This window comes from Hippopotamus amphibius, chromosome 5, assembly GCF_030028045.1.
Source record: "Hippopotamus amphibius kiboko isolate mHipAmp2 chromosome 5, mHipAmp2.hap2, whole genome shotgun sequence".
NCBI classification, from domain to species: Eukaryota; Metazoa; Chordata; class Mammalia; order Artiodactyla; family Hippopotamidae; genus Hippopotamus; species Hippopotamus amphibius.
In genome coordinates, this window is record NC_080190.1 from 2,755,707 (window position 1) to 2,775,500 (window position 19,794).

Genomic DNA, 19,794 nt, shown 5'->3' on the forward strand with positions numbered 1-19,794 from the left:
TGGCCACCGAGTGGCCTGCCTGGACGACTGGACTTTGGGAAAGCAGGATGCTGAGGGGGAAGTAGAGCGATTGTAGCCAGTACAGCTCGCCAGCTGCCCTCCTCCTGGCTTGGTCACAAGAGGAGACTCCGGGCTCTCCCCCAGGCTCTCCTTGTCCTCATGGGGCCCCCTTTTCCCTAAGTGTGTGCTGATTTTAGAAATCCTTAAGAACACAGAAAAACGGCAGCAACCGGTCATTTGCCAGTCTACCATCCAGAGAGAGAGCCACGTTCCTCTTTGGTGGAGAGCCTTCCAGAACTTCATCCCACACATTATTTATATTGCACAACTCGTCTCATACTAATTGAATGTTCTCTTTTTCTACTTAACAGTGCCCTCCACTAACTCTTGTTCTCATCTAGATTCGTCTGGAGCTCCAGCTCGCAAGGTCCTTGTTAAGATTCTAAACCTCAGTCCCACAGGTTTAATTTATGGGGAAGATTCTAGATCTTTCTTCTATAAACCCTCTGTCCTGAAGAAAGTCTGACCCCGCAGAGGAGCACAAAATCTCCTTTACCAGAAGTCCTACCCAACACCCGGCCTGTCCAGAAACCTCTGGGAACGTGCCGGGTCCCACCTGGGGACGCGTGAGCCTCACCTGCAGGCGGAGAGGTGCGCCAGCGGCCAGCACGTCATCCCAAGAAGGAGGCGACCACGGGCCCGGGCGCCGAGGTCCCCAAACGAGCCTCACCACGTGCGCAGTCAAGTCTCCTGGAAACTGCAGTGGAGGAGCTGCCACCCTCTCTGAGTGGCATCACTCTGTGCCCTGGCCCTTTCCAGGCCGACTTGCTGAACATGCGTATTTTACTGTGACCACTACAGTGCACGAGCCGGAATCACTAGAAACGTGGAAAGCGCACGTGTATACACGGTGCCTTCTTCACCTTTGACTTCCATTTGTCTGGAAAGACCTATAACATGAACAGTGCATGTGAAGTCCCAAAACAGCTCACCCTGATGTTCCTGGCGGCGACAAACCCCTGAGAACCTCGTGCCCTGGCACCTGGAGCCGGTGCCCTGTGCACACGCCCACCAAACAGAAGCGATGCACAAACACCTGCACAGACCAAAGGGAAAGAACAGAGCATCGTACATTTTCCCTGAATTTGCATTTTAGACACACACCTCATGGGCTCTGATGACCGGCAGACGGTGGGGCCTGCAAAACCCAGCCAGGCGTCTTCCCGCCGGTCACATCTGTCGGCTGACTCGGCCGCCGGTCACATCTGTCGGCTGACTCGGCCACAACCCCAGCGTGCGCGCGCCTCTGCGCTAACGGCTTCCTTCCGGGGCCCCAGCGTAGGCGGCGACTTTGAGCATCCTCCTTCCTGGACGCGGCCTGACCTGCCGGCCCCACCCACGACCCGCCCTGAGGACCAGCTCCGGCCAGGCGCAGCGGGGATCAGACCTGCCCCACGGGAGATGACGGAGGAAACGCACTTGGAAGAGAGGCGCGTGTGTAACAGGGTCTCAGGAAGTCCTTGCTGCCACCACCACGGCTGCCAGCCCCGCCGTCACCTCCGTGAGGCCCACAGGGGTGCTCGGCCCCTCGGCTCCAAGCCTGCCTCTGCCTCTCCCAGCAAGGCCAGTGCCCCGTCCCCCTGGAAAACAGAACCCCTGTGCCCACCGCCCTGAACTCACGCTGGGGCGAGGGGAGAGGGTCCAAAGTGCCTGGGCTGGGCCTGCACAGCGAAGGTGCTCAAAGGATGCTCAGCAAATCCGGAGCCCGGGCGCTGGTAGGCAGACGGCGCTCCTGAAGAAATTTTACAACACACCGAAGCCTCTGATGTCCTGTTAATCGTAAAAGCTCCTCTGTTTGTATTATGAAGACCCGCCAGCTCAGGGAGAGGGGCCTGCTCCGACACGAGACGCGTGCTGGGAACGACAGGGACACGTGGTTTCCAGCCACTAGGAAAACAAACTACACTCTCCAAACAGGTCGAGGTGCGCTGGCGTTCTGAACGCAGAGCCGAAACAGTTAAACGCAGTGGAAACAGTTAAAAGGGAGCTTATGTGGAAAAGCTGATTATCCCTATTGTGTACTGATAAGACCCCAAAACATGCTGGATCTCGTGCAGGATGAAGACAGCCCCCCACGCCCACCCCTGGCCCGGCAGCACCCCCCACACGGGTGCCAGGAGAAGACACGGACACCGCCCACGACAGTGAAGCTGGCAGCCATACAGGTTTCAGCCCTCACTGTATTTCATTTGTTTCCACCTTAAGTTGCATACGCTCTGGACGTGGGGCCTCGGTGCCCACCTGCAAAACAGGGCATGAGACTTACCCGCTACCTCTTATCTCAATAGCTTAGTAGCTGATAACAGGCTCTGTGCCACCTGGTGGACAGAGAAACCTCATTTAACCCTAAACGACCTTGCACAGTAGGACCACCCATCCCTTTAACAATCAGAAAGCTGAGACATAGATGCTAAGGGGATTGATCTACGTCAGGAAGTCACTGCTTTGCAGAGCAAATCCCAGGGGCCACCGTGATCCATCCCCCGGTGCACAGACCCCTCTCCCCTCCTCCCCCAGGTGAGGGCTGGGCTGGGGGATCCAGAAGGGGAAGCGTGCTCTGCCCAACAACATCTGGACGCAGCATCCGCGCCTGTGGCGGGGCCGGACTCAGGCTGCGGGCCCCCACACAGCGCACCCCCAGACTTCCCGGCTGCTCCACTCGTATGGAAGGTGCCACCCGGCTGTGGCTCAAGGAAGAGGCAGCAACTCACTGCAGATCCGCTGAAGACGCAGCTGGAGATTCTGCTCTAACAACTGCTGCACCCAACTCTTCCGTTTTTGCTTCTGACCACAACCACTTCCCAAATCAGAGCAGCCATGTCTTTCTTCACCCAGCGTTACTTGTTCCAGGTGCTTTCACCAGGAGCACTTCCTTCCATCCCTGGACAGTCCCCGGAGGCTTAGAGACAGAGCCACCAAGCCCAGGCTGGGGGACTTCGGCCTCAGGACTGTCGAGGGGGCAGTTCTGGGCCCCTCCCACCTGCCCACACCCCTTGACAAGGCATTGTCCGGGGTAGAAGGACCAGGGTCTCTCTCTGTGTCTTCCCAAACTGGTGCTGTCATCTCCACAGTCAAAACCAGCTCTGCATCCAACCCTGGGAGGAGCGCCAAGGGGCTCCCATAATAGTCACCCTGTCTTCCACCCCTAAGAGCACCGGGGGGCCTTGGCTCTGCCCTTAAACAACTGACATAATGTGGGGAAGACCCAACGGCAGAAGCTCATCCCCCCAGTGGGGGTGGGGAGCGGGGGTCCCAGCTCCACGTGGCCAATTTCCCCTCTCCAGGCAGCACAGCCCTCGCCTCTGCACAGTCTCCTTCGCCCCAGCGCCCCGAAGCCCCTCAGACTTTGTCCCCCCGGGGTCTCCCACCTTCTCGGCTGCCTCCAGGGAGTGGGGTGGCCATGGCAACAATGGGGGTGGTGCTGCCAGGGTGGGTGGTGGGGACAACTCTGTAGGGAGTCCCCCTAGTGCTGATGTCTGGAGGCTTGCTCTCCCACGGGCTGCGTCCACCAACGCCTCCCAGGACGGCCACACGGTGGCCAGAGCCACCATCCGTGAGACGATGTCATGGAGACGCTGACTTAGGTATCTGCAAGTAAGAGCGGCATCCTTCGGCATTTCGGGCCTGTTAGAAACGCTCAGGGCTCCGGTATCAGAAGGGCCGTCATAGACACCACGCACGGGGCTTACCCTAACCGAGCCCGCGGCTGGAGGCAGACGGCGTCGGCTCCGCGGCTGCGCGCGGTGAGGGTCCGCCTCCCTGTGGGGCCCTCCAGCTGCCTCCTCACCCTGAAGGCAGAGGGAAGCAGGAAGAGAAGACGAGGAAAGTCCCAGTGTCCCCCGGACTCAGGCGGGGAACATCAGGGGCCATCCCAGAAGCCCCGAAATGCCCAACATCTCACTGGCAGCCGGTCCCTGCAGGGGTGTCTGGAGGCCGTAAGGACGGGATGTGGACCCCAGGGGAGCTGTCCACACCCCTGATTTCCCAAACCCCTTTGCACCCGAAGGGGCTGCATTTTCTTCCTTGTGGGCGTAGCTACTTCCTCTGGAAACTGATGATTGCTGGGGGGCTGGGGGGTGGAGACCCACCTGGACCTGCTGACAAGGTGCCTGCGAGGAGGGAGGGGCCTCGGTCTAGGTGGAGCAGCCTCCAATAGGAGTCACGTGCGTGCGCTTTGACTGAGGAGCTGTGGGCCCCAGGTGCAAACCAACTTCAGATAAGTTGAAAGGAAGAACTTAATGAACGCTCATACTTCTCAATCACTAAATAATTGGACCTGACAGTGTCCAGGCCGCAGCCTTAACCTATAAAAACTAGATGGTCAGAAGGACGCAAAGGCACGGGAACAGGAACAAATCAGGAAGGCCTTGGCACGTTCTCTGCATGGGGGAGGGGCGCTGCCCTGACCCGACCCCACCCCCAACCCCAAATCAGCCCAAACTCTGCCTTAAGGGTCAGCTCATCCACGCTCCCGGTGTCTGGATTAAGATGACAAATGTATTTAATTTGAAAACCAGAATCAATGACTCCTGGGAAAAAATTTCAGATTAATTTCTTTCAAGATTAAGAATCGGAGAAGAATCAAGATGGCGGAGTAGGAGGACGTGCGCTCACTCCCTCTTGCAAGAGCACTGGAATTACAACTGCTGAACAACCATCAACAGAAAGACACTGGAACTCACCAAAAAAAACCCACCCCACATCCAGAGACAAAGGAGAAGCCCCAATGAGACGGTAGGAGGGGCACAATCGCGTTAAAATCAAATCCCATAAATGCTGGGTGGGTGACTCACAAGCTGGAGAACAGTTATACCGCAGAAGTCCTGAGGGTTCTGAGCCCCACATCAGGCTTCCTAACCTGGCGGTCCAGCAACAGGAGGAGGAATCCCCATAGAATCAGACTTTGAAAGTCAGCGGGATTTGATTGCAGGACCTCCACAGGACTGGGGGAAATGGAGACTCCACTCTTGGAGGGCACACAAAAAGTGTGCTCACCAAAACCCAGGGGGAAGGAGCAGTGACCCCATAGGAGACTGAGCCAGACCTACCTGCTGGTGTTGGAGGGTTGCCTGCAGAGGTGGGGGGCAGCTGTGGCTCACCGAGGAGACAGAGGCACTGGCAGCAGGGGTTCTGAGAAGTGCTCATTGGCATGAACCCTTCCAGAGTCCACCATTAGCTCCACCAAAGAGACTGTAAGCTCCAGGGCTGGGTCGCCTCAGGCCAAATGACCACCAGGGTGGGAACACAGCCCCACCCATCGGCAGACAAGCAGATTAAAGTGTCACTGAGCTCCACCCACCAAATCAGATTAAAGTTTTACTGAGCTCCACCCACCCAGCCCAACCCACCATCAGTCCCTCCCATCAGGAAGCACCCAAGCCTCCTAGACAGCTTCCTCCACAAGAAGGCAGAGAGCAGTATCAAGCAGTATCAGCACTACTTCATCTTGTGGAACTGAAAAATCACAGCCACAGAAAGACAGAGAAAATGAAAAGGCAACAGACTTTGTACCAGATGAAGGGACAAGATAAAACACCAGAAAAACAACTAAATGAAGAGGAGATATGCACTCTTCCAGAAAAAGAATTCAGAATAATGATGGTGAAGATGATCCAGGACTTTGAAAAAAGATTGGATGCAAAGATCGAAAAGTTGCAAGAAAAGTTTACCAAAGACCTAGAAGAATTAAAGAGCAAACAAACAGCGATATGCAACACAATAACTGAAATGAACAATACACTGGAAGGAACCAATAGCAGATTAACTGAGGCAGAAGGACAAATAAGTGACCTGGAAGACAGAATGGTGATAATCACTGATGTGGAAAAGAATAAAGAAAAAAGAATGAAAAGAACTGAAGACAGCCTAAGAGACCTCTGCGACAATGTTAAATGCACCAACATTCGCATTATAGGGGTCCCAGAAGGAGAAGAGAGAGAGAAAGGACCTGAGAAAATATTGGAAGAGATTCTAGTTGAAAACTTCCCTAACATGGGAAAGGAAATAGCTACCCAAGTCCAGGAAGCACAGAGAGTCCCGGGCAGGATAAACCCAAGGAGAAACACGCCAAGACATATAGTTGTCAAACTGACAAAAATTAAAGACAGAGAAATGTTATTAAAAGCAACAAGGGAAAAACGACAAATAACACACATGGGAACTCCCATAAGGTTAACAGCTGATTTCTCAGCAGAAACTCTACAAGCCAGAAGGGAGTGGCACGATATATTTAAAGTGATGAAAGGGAAGAACCTACAACCAAGAATACTCTACCCAGCAAGGATCTCATTCAGATTCGAGGGAGAAATCAAAAGCTTTACAGACAAGCAACAGCTAAGAGAATTCAGCACCACCAAACCAGCCTTACAACAAATGCTAAAGGAACTTCTCTAAGTGGGAAACAGAAGAGAAGAAAAGGACCTACAAAAACAAACCCAAAACAATTAAGAAAATGGTAATAGGTACATACATATCGATAATCACCTTGAATGTAAATGGACTAAATGCACCAACCAGAAGACACAGACTGGCTGAATGGATACAAAAACAAGACCCATATATATGCTGTCTCCAAGAGACCCACTTCAGACCTACGGACACATACAGACAGAAAGTGAGGGGATGGAAAAAGATATTCCATGCAAATGGAAATCAAAAGAAAGCTGGTATAGCGATACTCATATCAGATAAAATAGACTTTAAAATAAAAAATGTTACAAGAGACAAGAAAGAACACTACATAAAGATTGAGGGATCAATCCAAGAAGAAGAGATAAAAATTATAAATATATATGCACCCAATATAGGAGCACCTTAATACATAAGGCAAATGCTAACAACTATGAAAGAGGAGATCAACAGGAACACAATCATAGTGGGGGACTTTAACACCCCACTTACACCAATGGACAGATCATCCACACAGAAAATTAATAAGGAAACACATGCTTTAAATGACACAATAAATCAGCTGGATTTAATAGGTATCTATAAGACATTACATCCAAAAACAGAAGATTACACATTCTTCTCAAGTGCACATGGGACATTCTCCAGGACAGATCACATTTTGGGTCATAAATCAAGCCTTGGTAAATTTAAGAAAATTGAAATTGTATTAAGCATCTTTTCTGACCACAATGCTATGAGATTAGAAATCAATTACAGGAAAAAAACTGTAAAAAACACAAACACATGGAGGCTAAACAATACGCTACTAAATAACCAACAGATCACTGAAGAAATCAAAGAGGAAATCAAAAAATACCTAGAGACAAATGACAATGAAAACACAATGATCCAAAACCTATGGGATGCAGCAAAGGCAGTTCTAAGAGGGAAGTTTATAGCGATACAATCCTACCTCAAGAAACAAGAAACATCCCAAATAAACAATCTAACCTTACACCTAAAGAAACTAGAGAAAGAAGAGCAAACAAAACCCCAAGTTAGCAGACGGAGAGAAATCATAAAGATCAGAGCAGAAATAAATGAAATAGAGACAAAAAAAACAATAGCAAAAATCAATAAAACTAAAAGCTGCTTCTTTGAGAAAATAAATAAAATCGATAAACCTCTAGCAAGACTCATCAAGAAAAAGAGGGAGAGGACTCAAATCAATAAAATTAGAAATGAAACAGGAGAAGTTACAACAGACACCACAGAAATAAAAGGCACCATAAGAGACTACTACAAGCAACTATATGCCAATAAAGTGGACAACCTGGATGAAATGGACAGATTCTTAGAAAGGTATAACCTTCCAAGACTGAATCAGGAAGAAATAGAAAATATGAACAGACACATCACAAGTAATGAAATTGAAACTGGGATTAAAAATCTCCCAACAAACAAAAGTCCAGGACCAGATGGATTCACAGGCGAACTTTATCAAACATTTAGAGAAGAGCTAACACCCATCCTTCTCAAACTCTTCCAAAACATTGCAGAGGAAGGAACACTCCCAAACTCATTTTATGAAGCCACCATCACCCTGATACCAAAACCAGACAAAGATACTACAAAAAAAGAAAACTACAGACCAATATCACTGATGAATTTAGATGCAAAAATCCTCAACAAAATACTAGCCAACAGAATGCAACAACACATTAAAAGGATCATCCACCGTGATCGAGTGGGGTTTATCCTTGGAATGCAAGGATTCTTCGATATATGCAAATCAATCAATGTGATACACCATATTAACAAACTGAAGGATAAAAACTGTATGATCATCTCAATAGATGCAGAAAAAGCTTTTGACAAAATTCAACACCCATTTATGATAAAAACTCTCCAGAAGGTGGGCACAGAGGGAACCTACCTCAATATAATAAAGGCCATATATGACAAACCCACAGCAAACATCATTCTCAATGGTGAAAAACTGAAAGCATTCCCTCAAAGATCAGGAACAAGACAAGGATGTCCACTCTCACCACTACTATTCCACATAGTTTTGGAAGTCCTTGCCACAGCAATCAGAGAAGAAAAAGAAATCAAAGGAATCCAAATTGGAAAAGAAGAAGTAAAACTGTCACTGTTTGCAGATGACATGATATTATACATAGAAAATCCTAAAGATGCCACTAGAAAACTACTTGAGCTAATCAATGAATTTGGTAAAGTTGCAGGATACAAAATTAACACACAGAAATCTCTTGCATTTCTATACACCAACAATGAAAGATCAGAAAGAGACATTAAGGAAACAATCCCATTCACCATTGCAACAAAAAGAATAAAATACCTAGGAATAAACCTAACCAAGGAGGTAAAAGACCTGTACTCAGAAAACTATAAGACACTAATGAAAGAAATCAAAGAAGACACAAACAATGGAGGGAGGTACCATGTTCTTGGATTGGAAGAATTAATATTGTGAAAATGACTATCCTACCCAAAGCAATTTACAGATTCAATGCAATCCCGATCAAATTACCAATGGCATTTTTCACTGAACTAGAACAAGAAATTTTACGATTTGTATGGAAATGCAAAAAACCCCGAATAGCCAAAGCAATCTTGAGAAGGAAAGATGGAGTTGGGGGAATCAGGCTTCCTGACTTCAGGCTATACTATAAGGCTACAGTGATCAAGACAGTATGGTACTGGCACAAAAACAGAAATATAGATCAATGGAACAGGATAGAAAGCCCAGAGATAAACTATGGTCAACTAATCTATGACAAAGGAGGCAAGGATATACAATGGAGAAAAGGCAGCCTCTTCAATAAGTGGTGCTGGGAAAACTGGACAGCTACATGTAAAAGAATGAAATTAGAACACTTCCTAACACCATACACAAAAATAAACTCCAAATGGATTAAAGACCTAAATGTAAGGCCAGACACTATAAAACTCCTGGAGGAAAACATAGGAAGAACACTCTTCGACGTAAATAACAGCAAGATCTTTTTTAATCCACTCCTAGAATAATGGAAATAAAAACAAAAATAAATAAGTGGGACCTAATGAAACTCCAAAGCTTCTGCACAGCAAAGGAAACTATAAGCAAGACGAAAAGACAGCCCTCAGAATGGGAAAAAATATTTGCAAATGAATCAACAGACAAAGGATTAATCTCCAAAATATATAAACAGTTCATCCAGCTCAATATCAAAAAAATAAACAACCCAATAAAAAAATGGGCAGAAGACCTAAATAAGCATTTCTCCAAAGAAGACATACGGATGGCCAACAGGCACATGAAAAGCTGCTCAACATCACTAATTAGTAGAGAAATGCAAATCAAAACTACAATGAGGTATCACCTCACACCGGTCAGAATGGGCATCCTCAGAAAATCTACAAACAGTAAATGCTGGAGAGGGTGTGGAGAAAAAGGAACGCTCTTGCACTGTTGGTGGGAATGTAAATTGATACAGCCACTATGAAAAACAGTATGGAGGTTCCTTGCAAAACTAAAAATAGAACTACCATATGACCCAGCAATCCCACTACTGGGCATATACCCAGAGAACACCATCATTCAAAAAGACACATGCACTCCAATGTTCACTGCAGCACCATTTACAATAGCCAGGACATGGAAGCCACCTAAATGTCCATCAACAGATGAATGGATAAAGAAGATGTGGTACATACACACAATGGAATATTACTCAGCTGTAAAAAGCAATGAAACTGGGACATTTGTAGAGATATGGCTGGACCTAGAGACTGTCATACAGAGTGAAGTGAGTCAGACAGAGAAAAACAAATATTATATATTAACACATATATGTGGACTACAGAACAATGGTACAAATCAACCGGTTTGCAAGGCAGAAATAGAGACACAGATGTAGAGAACAAACATATGGACACCAAAGGGGAAAGCGGGGAGGGTTGGGGGGGGGATGAATTGGGAGACTAGGATACCAAATTGTACACTCTAAATATATGCAGTTTATTGTAAAAAATAAACAAAAAGTTAAAAAAAAAAGATTAAGAATCAAAAGCTAATGGGTAAATAATGCAAGTGTTTCACTGACACAAAACCAACACGAGAACATCAGAGAAGTATGTTACAGGAGATAGAAAACAGTTCTTCAAGGCGTCCTGTCATATCTAATCAAGCCCTGATGCCTGCCGAAGCTTGTGCAGCCGGGGCTGCGGCTGCCACCGGGGGGCACCCGGGCAGGGCAGGGACACCTGGCCCCACTGGCCCCACGTCCCGACAACCAAACAGCCTCCCAGGGCCTGGACTGTCCTCTCCCCAAAAGGCAGGTGAAAGAGCTGGTGGCATCCGTGTCAAGACATTGAACGATTTCAGCTTCTCCAGCCACAATTCTGCCTCAACCCGCTCCCTGACATCAAGTTAGGGGAGGCTGCCCGTCGGGGGCGGCTCGCAGGCCAGGGATTAGTAGTCTCAGACTGGACCAGGCCGCGACCCTGTGGTGCTGGCACCGCCGGAAGGCACAGGGGCCAGGTCAGGGCTCGGCCACGCGAGGCCCAGCCTGCAAAAGGGCAGGGCAGGGATCCTCACAGGGAGGCGGCCGGCAGCACCCTGGCGTCGGGGCTCACGCGGCACCAGGGGAGGCCGAAAGTGTAGAGAAGGCCTGGGGTGAACCGGGCAGAGAGGCGGACGTGTCACAGGGTGAGGTGCACGTGAGTTACGTGCTCGGCAGAATCACGGCCCTGGGGGAGGCCCACGCCCTGATCCCGGGAACTTGTGTCTGTGTGGCCTCACCTGGCAGGAGGGACGTCACAGAGGGGATGAACACAATGTCCTTGAGATGGGGAGATGACCTTGGATCACCCAGGTGGCCCTGTTTTCATCCAGGGTCCTTGTAAGGGGGAGGCAGGGGTGAGATCTGAGAATGAGATGTGATGGAGACAGACAGAGGTTGGAATATTATGGGGTGTTGGCCGAGGAACGCCAGCACCTCCAGAAGCTGGAAAAGGCAGGGAGCAGGTAGTCTCCAGCAGGCACAGCCCTGCTCACCCTCTTCCCACTTCGGCCCCATCTGGGACTGGAGAGTAGCAATCTGTGCTGTGTGGCTCCTCTCAGCTAGTGGTAATTTGTTCCTGCAGCCACCAGAGACGAGTGTAAGTAACACAATAACCTCTCGTGCTGCTCGCTCAGTCCAGGGATGGACGGCCGAGCCTCTCCTCACCCTCTGAGGGTCTCCCAATGTTGGCATTCCCAGCCCATCGCGGGGGACAGAACCCGAGCTTCCCTGGGATGGAGCAGTAGAGGCTCCTGGTTCCCGACCTAGAGGGGCTGTGGCCCTCCCTGCAGAGACTCCCTGGCTGGGAAGATGGGGCCCCTGGTGGACCTCCGGGCAGGGCAGGGATGCAGGACCAAGGATAGGTCCACACACGTCAGCACGGGGTCACGGAGGAGGGAGCAGGGGTACCTCCAAAGGGGCCTCGCTCGGACCTGCGAGCCTGGACGCGGAGCAGGCCTGGATCTCGGAGGGGAATGAGGAAGAGAGGGGCTTGCCGGAGCCCAGGTCATGGTAAGATCCCAGGGGTGGGGGGAGGAGTCTCCAGAATTCCACTCCACCCCCACCTACCAGCCAGGTCATTAGGAGCTAAACCAGATTTAATTTAATTTAGAGAAACAACAAAATACGACGTCACGTCTGCAAGGGTCCTGGGAAACTGTCACACACGTGCAGAGCACACAGAAAATTATAGCTCATCCACAGACTTTTTCAAACTGAGCTGACAGTTTCTGGAAACTTCTTTAGGGTCCACTGTGGAGGGAGAGGGGGCCAGGAAGGCACGAACCCGGCACCCCCAGGTCGCCCAACACCAGAAGGGACGCAGTTTTAATTGCCTCATTGGTTTATGCTTCCAAGCAAAGTTTCCTTGAAGTGGTTTCCCCGGGAAGATCAGCTTTGAGCACAGCTGGAAGGCAGACTTGTCTGAGCACGTGAGCAGGTGGCCCGGACCAGCGGGCAGCGAGTCCAGAGGAGGGAGGTCTGCGGGCTGGAGGACACGGGCATGGGGAGGACCGAGGACCGTCTGCCCAGCCACCCAGCCGGCCCCAACTCAGACCCGAAAGTACCTGACGTGGGGTTTTAGGGAGGCTGGGGTGGGGAGGATCTGGGGGGTTGGGTCAGAACAGAGCACCATGGGCCCCTCCCTAGCCAGATGCCCCCACCCCACCTGGGGACAGATGAGGCAGGTGCAGGCGTGGGCCTCTGACCCCGGGCGAGCCTGCCGTGCTCTGTCCCAGCACAAGCACGGCTGCCCCCTCCTCCGCACGCTCCCTCCAGGACCCCAGACTCCTAGGCCACCCTCTTCTCTCCCCACTCCAGGTCCAGGGAATTTAATGACACCAGCACACACGCTTCTGAGGATAATCTGCATTTTTTAAAAGCTGGGGGAAGGTGTTGGCCAAACCCCAAGAATGAATCTCCTGTGGGGTCAGGTCAAGTGCTGGTGCCTGACCCAGAGGAGCTGTGGCCGGGGAGGGGGGGGGCCTCCTTTACACCTGGATCTGCCCTCCCCCTCCCCCAGAGCTGATCCCCCTGGAGGACCCAAAGTGCCCTTGACGGAGTGCCCCCATCCCTAACCCTGCCCCAGGGTGAGCTGACATGCCAGCAAGGCAACCCCAGCGTGGGATTCCTAGAGCCAAGACCTTGAGAGTATTATCACGGCCTTCAAGAACAGAGACAGCCAACGGTAATTTGCTTTGGAGGTTTCTATCAAAACAGAAAGAATGAAATTAACTTTTTAGTGGGCCAATATTAGTTCAGCATCAAACAAACAGAAAATCACCACCAGCCTTTAAATGAATGTTTTCATCCTGTGGCTGCCTTCCTGTCTGGATCTAAACAAGTAACAAGGGCATTAATAGAAAACACAGCTATTTACCTTAAAGAATAGAATTTCAAATCCCACAAAATAGTTGCTGGTGTTTCAAGCTTTGCTGAGAAAAGAATAGGTTTACACCAAATTGTATATTCAATACGTTAATTAAACCAATAAAGAGTAACCGTATTTGAGTTTCCTGATCTAATGACAAAAAAAGATATGTTTGGCTGACTATTTAAAGTGCTTGATGGAATATTTTACACGGTTTATTTGCATACTGAATAAATGCCACACTAACATTCTGCGCTTTCATAAACTGCTCAGAATTCCGTGGATGAGGATTTCTGTGCAAGTGCAAACACCCCGCTGTAATTAACTTTTGTTGTTTAGAAAACCAGGGCTATAAAAGACTATTTAATCAAACTTCTCTCCATGCGCCTTTTTTGTTTTAAATTACACTTAGACATCTATGCACTGAAGGTCTCATTCTAACCATAGATGGAGAGATCATTTGACCGACTTCCATAGAAGAATCACAAATTAAAAAGAAGGCAATTAGCCAAACTGAATTCTGAGACTCACAGAAAAACATCAGAGACCATTAGGTTTGGTTAACGAGCGGTACTTTTTAAAACTCTGCCATCTCTGAACTCGGGTTGGCGCTGGCTCCACGCTCGACTTTGTCCGTAAATTGACAGGAGTGTGACGAGCACGAGCCTCACGCCCACGCCCGTATCTCACTGCTCCTGCGTCTCAGCCTAACTAAGCCTAAAGCACCGCACAATACATCTTACTTCACTCCGTGAAGCTGGAGAGAAAACAGCGGCTCCAGTCACCCCTGCTGCTTACCCCCAAAAGGCAGGGGCTCAGGCCAGCAGCAGGGACGTATCTTCCCCTCCCGAGGTCTGCAGCCGGACGGCCCTGACGCACTTGCTGGGCACAGCTCCCCACGCGTGCTCTGCCTCCGTGGCAGGATGGCGGGGCGCCGAGAGCATCTCCCCCAGAGAGCCGGGTGCTGGGGGTGCCGCTGCAGGGGACACAGCCCCCAAGTCGCAGGTGTCACTTCCTCTGGATCCCGGTCCCGTCCAGGGTCGGGGAGAGAGAACGTCTCGATGGGAGGGTCCCCTCGTATCGTGGGGGATGGCAGGGCTTGTGGCCACGTTGGAAAACAGCATCTGCTGGCAGGTCCTATCCCTCTGCGTGTAATCTGCCCACTCCCAAGTCGCCAGCCCCCACCTCTGTCCTCAACTTCAGGCCTGAAAAGCCACGGTCACTTGATCTCATGTGTGTCCCACGGGCCCCTCAAACCCCACTCCTAAGTGCTAGGGGCTGCACAGCATCCCCCCTAATCCGTACGCCGAAGCCCCTGCCCCAGAACCTCAGGGCGGGACTGTGTTTGGAGACACAGTCTTTAAAGAGGTCAAGGTAAACCAAGGTCGTGAGGGTGGCCCTAATCCTTTATGACTGGAGTCCTTGCAAGAGGAGATGAGGACACAGACGGACACAGACACACACAGGGACAACCACGTGAGGACACAGGGAGGAGGCGGCCACCTGCCAGCCAAGGACAGAGGCCTCAGGAGGAACCAGCCCTGCCCACACCCTGACCTCCAACTAACAGCCTCCAGAATTGCGAGAAAATCCATTTCTGTGGTTTACGCCCCCGCCCCACCCAGTCCCTGGTTTTGTTACCAGCCGCGCTGGCCGATACACCAGGTCAGCTCAAGTCCTCATACCTGTGATCTTAGGAAACAGACGCATCTCTCAGCCAGAAGCCCAGAGGGATTCACAGTGACCCCCAGCCCCCACGCCCATCCACCACCCAGTCCCAAGAGAGGCTGCCCGCACCGCCCCTGAGCCCCACCCGCCCTCACCCCTGCCGCCACGGCCCTGAGGCCATGGGGATGACCATGGCAGCCGTGCGCTGGCCCCTCCGCCTGCACCTCCTCCTGTCCACCCAGCAGCCAACGCAGCCTTCCGCAAAGACAGCCGCGCTCCTCCTCTGATGAAAGCGTATCCCCACTGCCTTTGGGGAACGTCCAGAGCCCCCGGTCCACACCAAGCCCTCCAGAGGAGGCGCGATGTGGTGGGGAGGGCGGAACCCTGGCGCCAAGCCGTCTGGCTCAGTCCCAGCCCCACCATCACCAGCCGCAAACCTGGAGGGAGTGACCAAACTCTGTGCCTCGGTTTCCCCAGCAGGAAAAGAGGGCGCCGGATGACTCGATGACACCCATCACACCACATCACTCAGTCACCCCCACAGCCCCCCTGTGCCCATTCCCACGCCTCCAGAGTGCTCACAGCAGTTTCACTCATAACCACCAAAAACTGGCAGCAACCACAATGTCCTTGCACAGACGACTGGATAAACGAACTCTGGTACATCCCTACCATGGGAGGCCGCTCAGGGGTGAAAAGGAATGAGCTACTGAGTCACGCAGCCACACGCACCGACCCAAGTGAAAGGAGCCAGATGGAAGGCGCCGTATGTAGGACTCCTACACGCGGCGTCTGGAAAAGGCGTGTTGGGGACAGCAAGCAGCTGGGTGTTGCCAGGCGCTGGGAAAGGAGGGATGCAGGAAGGGCGGCTGCCAGGGCATGGAACTCGTCTGGGTGGACAGTGAGCTTTAACAAGTGCAAATTTTAAAAAATCAACCAAGAGGATGGAGGCTCCAGGAGGGAACACAAACTGCGACAGAAGAATCAAACTATGACGAATACAGGACACGCTGACCGATGGGGAGGATGGAGCTGATCGTGGAGCTTGGAAAACGGCGCTTTCGCTGGAAAATATGAAGCTTAAGACAAAGAACCTTACACAGACACTGTGCTCTACCTGGCAAAGTTGCTTCCCACAGGAGTTGGGAAACAGTCCCGAAAGGGCTTTTCATGTACCCTGGAGTGAAACAAGCAGGTAAGTGGGTGGGAGATGACGTTGCTCTCTGCCAGGGTCCTCGCAGGCGGGGAGGAAAGTCACGGGTGAGCAGTGTGTGCAGAAGGGGCCACGTGCTCCCAGACTCGAGTCTGAAACATCGGCACAGACTCGTGTCTAGGTTAACACAGACATGGAGGATACAGACATAATCACAGGCGTTTGCGTAATCGGGGGTTAGTACACACACACGCGTGTCCTCCCTAGAGCAACAACACCTGGCAGCTGCAAGCACACTCAGTGCCAGGTCCTGGCTTCTAAACACCATTCCCCAATAAAAGGAACTAGGACCACCTAGAGAGACGTCTCGTTCTAGGGGCAGGGCAGGGAAAATGTAAGATGAGCGTGAGTGCCTTATAGTGCCAGAAAGCAAGGAAGTGCTCAGAAAACAAAAGGACAGGAAGGCGTTAAAGCACTCCCCATGGCCAAAGCTGGAAAAATTGGAGCAAAAAAAGTAATCGTGTAAGACGGATCTAGAACCAAATCTATACGATAAATATGCATGAGTCCCTACTGATACAAATAAATGTTTGAATAAACAAGTGGGGAGAAAAGATAAGTGTTTCTTACAGAAGAAGGTCCCCTCTCCAGGAAGCAGAGCTTAATTCTGAGCGAGGCTGGACTTGGCCACATACTTCCACAGAATAGAGTGTGGATGGAGGGGAAGGGATTCGATAGTGGGAGACGTGGCAAACACAACCTTACACACGTATTTGGTTAACATCACCGATGGGAAGCCGTGTTGAAAGTGTGTACCCTCTGACCTGATGTGACATGATATGATGAGACGGGCACTTCACATGTGCAGTGTTCATCCCCCAAAACCAAAGCGCCTCATGAAAAACTACAGAACACATGACCAATATCCTCAGAACCGTTGAGATCATTAAAAGCAAGGTCAAGTACAAGAAACCATGCAAGACCGGAGGAGTCTAAGGAGATACAACCACCACATGCAGTATCACCCTTTGGAAGAGAAAAAGAACTAGCGGGGGAGTTAGTAAACTCCAGACGAAGCCTGGGGTTGAGTTACTGGTAATGTGCCAGTGCTGGTGTCTTTGTTGTGATAAAAAAAAACCATGTGATACAAGGTGCTGACATGAGGGGAAACTGGGTGCGGGGTACGTGGGAACGCTTTGTGCTATCTTTGCAACGTTTCTGTAAATCTAAAATTATTCCAAAATGAAAACTTTATTAAAAAAAAAAAGCAGAGGGTGTGGGCATCCTTGGGACTTTGCCAAGGCTAGTTTTGCTAAGAACCATTCCTCCTCCCTCCCTCACAATAACCGAAGCACAGCTCACAGACTTGCCATGCAGCCCCTCCTCCAGGTGTTGTGTGTCAATCAGGCAGCGTTCACAGCCGGCACTGGGCTCTGCTTCCACCAGAATCCAATTAAGCCACCACCAGAACATTTTTTTTAAATATATTCAAATAATTAAATCCACTAGCAAAAAAACTCTCCCCGGTGGATGTCAGACCCAAGGACGAGGTCCTCTACAAGCACAAGTGTCGGAGCAGTGGCCCACAGACATTTATCCGAGCCCAGCCAACCTATGTCAAAGTTGAAGTTCCTGGTGCATTTGTTGGTCCCGCGACCATGTCCCCAGGTATGACACCTTTGTTAGCTTCCCAGCCCCGACGACAGGCAAAGCAGCATGGCTGCACAAGGTGTGGGAAGAACTTCTCATCTGCGAGCGCGCTTCAGATTCACGAGCGGACTCACACCGGGGAGAAGCCTTTTGTGTGTAACATACGTGGGCGAGCTTTTACCACCAAAGGTAACTTGAAGGTCCATTATATGACACACGGGGCCAACAATAGCTCGGCGCGCCGTGGCAGGAAGCTGGCCATCGAGAACACCATGGCTCTATTAGGAACGGATGGGAAGAGGGTCCCCGAGATGTTTCCCAAGGAAATCCTGGCCCCTTCAGTGAACGTGGACCCTGTTGTGTGGAACCAGTACACCGCCATGCTCAACGGTGGTCTGGCAATGAAGACCAATGAAATCTCCGTGATCCAGGGTGGTGGCATTCCCACCCTCCCAGTGTCGCTGGGGGCCAGCTCTGTGGTGAATAACACCACTACCTCCAAGATGGATGGCTCCCAGTCGGCCATCAGTGCCGAGGTGGAGAAGCCAGGAGCTGCCGACAGCGTCCCCAAACACCAGTTCCCTCACTTCCTGGAGGAAAACAAGATCGCCGTCAGCTGAGCTACAGGAGATCGCACATCGAAGGAGCAATGCAGACAGTGACCTCTTTAGAACTGTAGCTTTTTTTTTTATTTTTAAAGACCCCATCTCCTCCTGTTTTCTTCCTGATGTGCAAATAATGTTTACAGTTGTGACCACAACCTCAGGCACGTCCTACAATCACAATGTTGCTATGCTGCTTTGCAAAAACAAAAACAAAAAAGAAAAATCAAAAAAAAAAAAACATACTAAAACAAATACAGACTAGTATTTTTTTTAATTTTGGAAAGAAGCGGGTCTTGCAAAGTAGTTTTGTTACTTGCAACAAACTATATACATAAAACCTTTGTACAACCTAGAGTAACTGTTTCCAAAGACTGTCACCTCTTTCAGGTTGGAAGGTATTGAATCACCATGGAGAAGATAACTGTTTGGGGGGAGGGATGGGAGGGTACTGTATACTTAACTTCTGCGGTGACTGTATGCGGGTAAATGGACAAGGTCTGTCGTCTATTTAGGACCTATTTTATATTCTCCCAACCCTGCACCCATTTTTCTTTTCCTTTTTTGAATGTAATTTTGTTTTTTAAACCAAGGTCGTAGAATTCCAAAATTTTTTTCAACCTTGGAACCTTAAGTAGGATGCCCTCAAGTGGACTGATTTTAGTCCTTAGAGAGTCAGTGTGTGTGTTGCTGCTTATTTAAATACAGTTCAGTTGGAGCCCCAAGAGTGCCAAGGTCCTCCCTATGCTTTCCAGATGCCTTCTTCCTGAAACCGGGAGAGGCGAGCACCTGAGCAGGGAATCTCAGGTGACTTAATATAGTTCACCAGTGCCTACTCTCTTGAAGAGCTGGGTGTCCGTTCTTGAAGAAACAAACTCATGGAAGGGCGTGTTTTCTTATTATATATTAATAACCTACTAATTTGTACCAAATTTTCCTTGATTGTGACTTCTGCCAAGTAATTAAGAAGATTTTTTTTTTCTGAGTATTGCATGAAGGCTACCAAGTTGGAACAGGCAAGTCCTGGATGTGAAAGCTTTAATTTATCTACCTCATTCATGTGTTATTTTTGTAGCTATAGTCTCTATTTTCCTATTTGATGACCGCTGAAGTGTTCCTAGGCCCTGTTGTAAACCGAAGAGTTGATGTATTGGTGGGAGCAGCTGGAAGTTCAAGATGTTGTTGTGATTCTCTTTTTCTTAATCCCCCCTTTGTATATGTGATATTAAGCAGACGATGAAGCATTACTCTTGAGGATTTAACAAGGAAGGAGAAAGAAAGACCCACAGTTCTGGGTGAAGAAGTCTTTGCCCCTCTATGTGGAAGAGTGCATTG

General features: G+C 50.0%; 1 protein-coding gene across 1 annotated transcript; it reads left to right on the plus strand.

The window, feature by feature from the left end:
* The first annotated feature begins 1,167 nt into the window (after positions 1-1,167).
* LOC130853392 (sal-like protein 4) lies at positions 1,168-18,477 on the plus strand. The gene is made up of 3 exons (XM_057735153.1): positions 1,168-1,561; positions 3,371-3,613; positions 17,717-18,477. The coding sequence occupies exons 1-3, from the start codon at positions 1,168-1,170 to the stop codon at positions 18,475-18,477; spliced, it is 1,398 nt and encodes a 465-aa protein (XP_057591136.1).
* The last annotated feature ends 1,317 nt before the right edge of the window (positions 18,478-19,794 follow it).

Bases quoted from the DNA above. Each gene is read 5' to 3' on its own strand.
- LOC130853392 (XM_057735153.1), top strand. From the start codon at position 1,168: ATGGGCTCTGATGACCGGCAGACGGTGGGGCCTGCAAAACCCAGCCAG. The intron at 1,562-3,370 runs GTGAGGCCCACA...GCCTCTGCACAG, and splicing joins CCAGCCCCGCCGTCACCTCC to TCTCCTTCGCCCCAGCGCCC. The intron at 3,614-17,716 runs GTGAGACGATGT...TAAATCCACTAG, and splicing joins GGTGGCCAGAGCCACCATCC to CAAAAAAACTCTCCCCGGTG.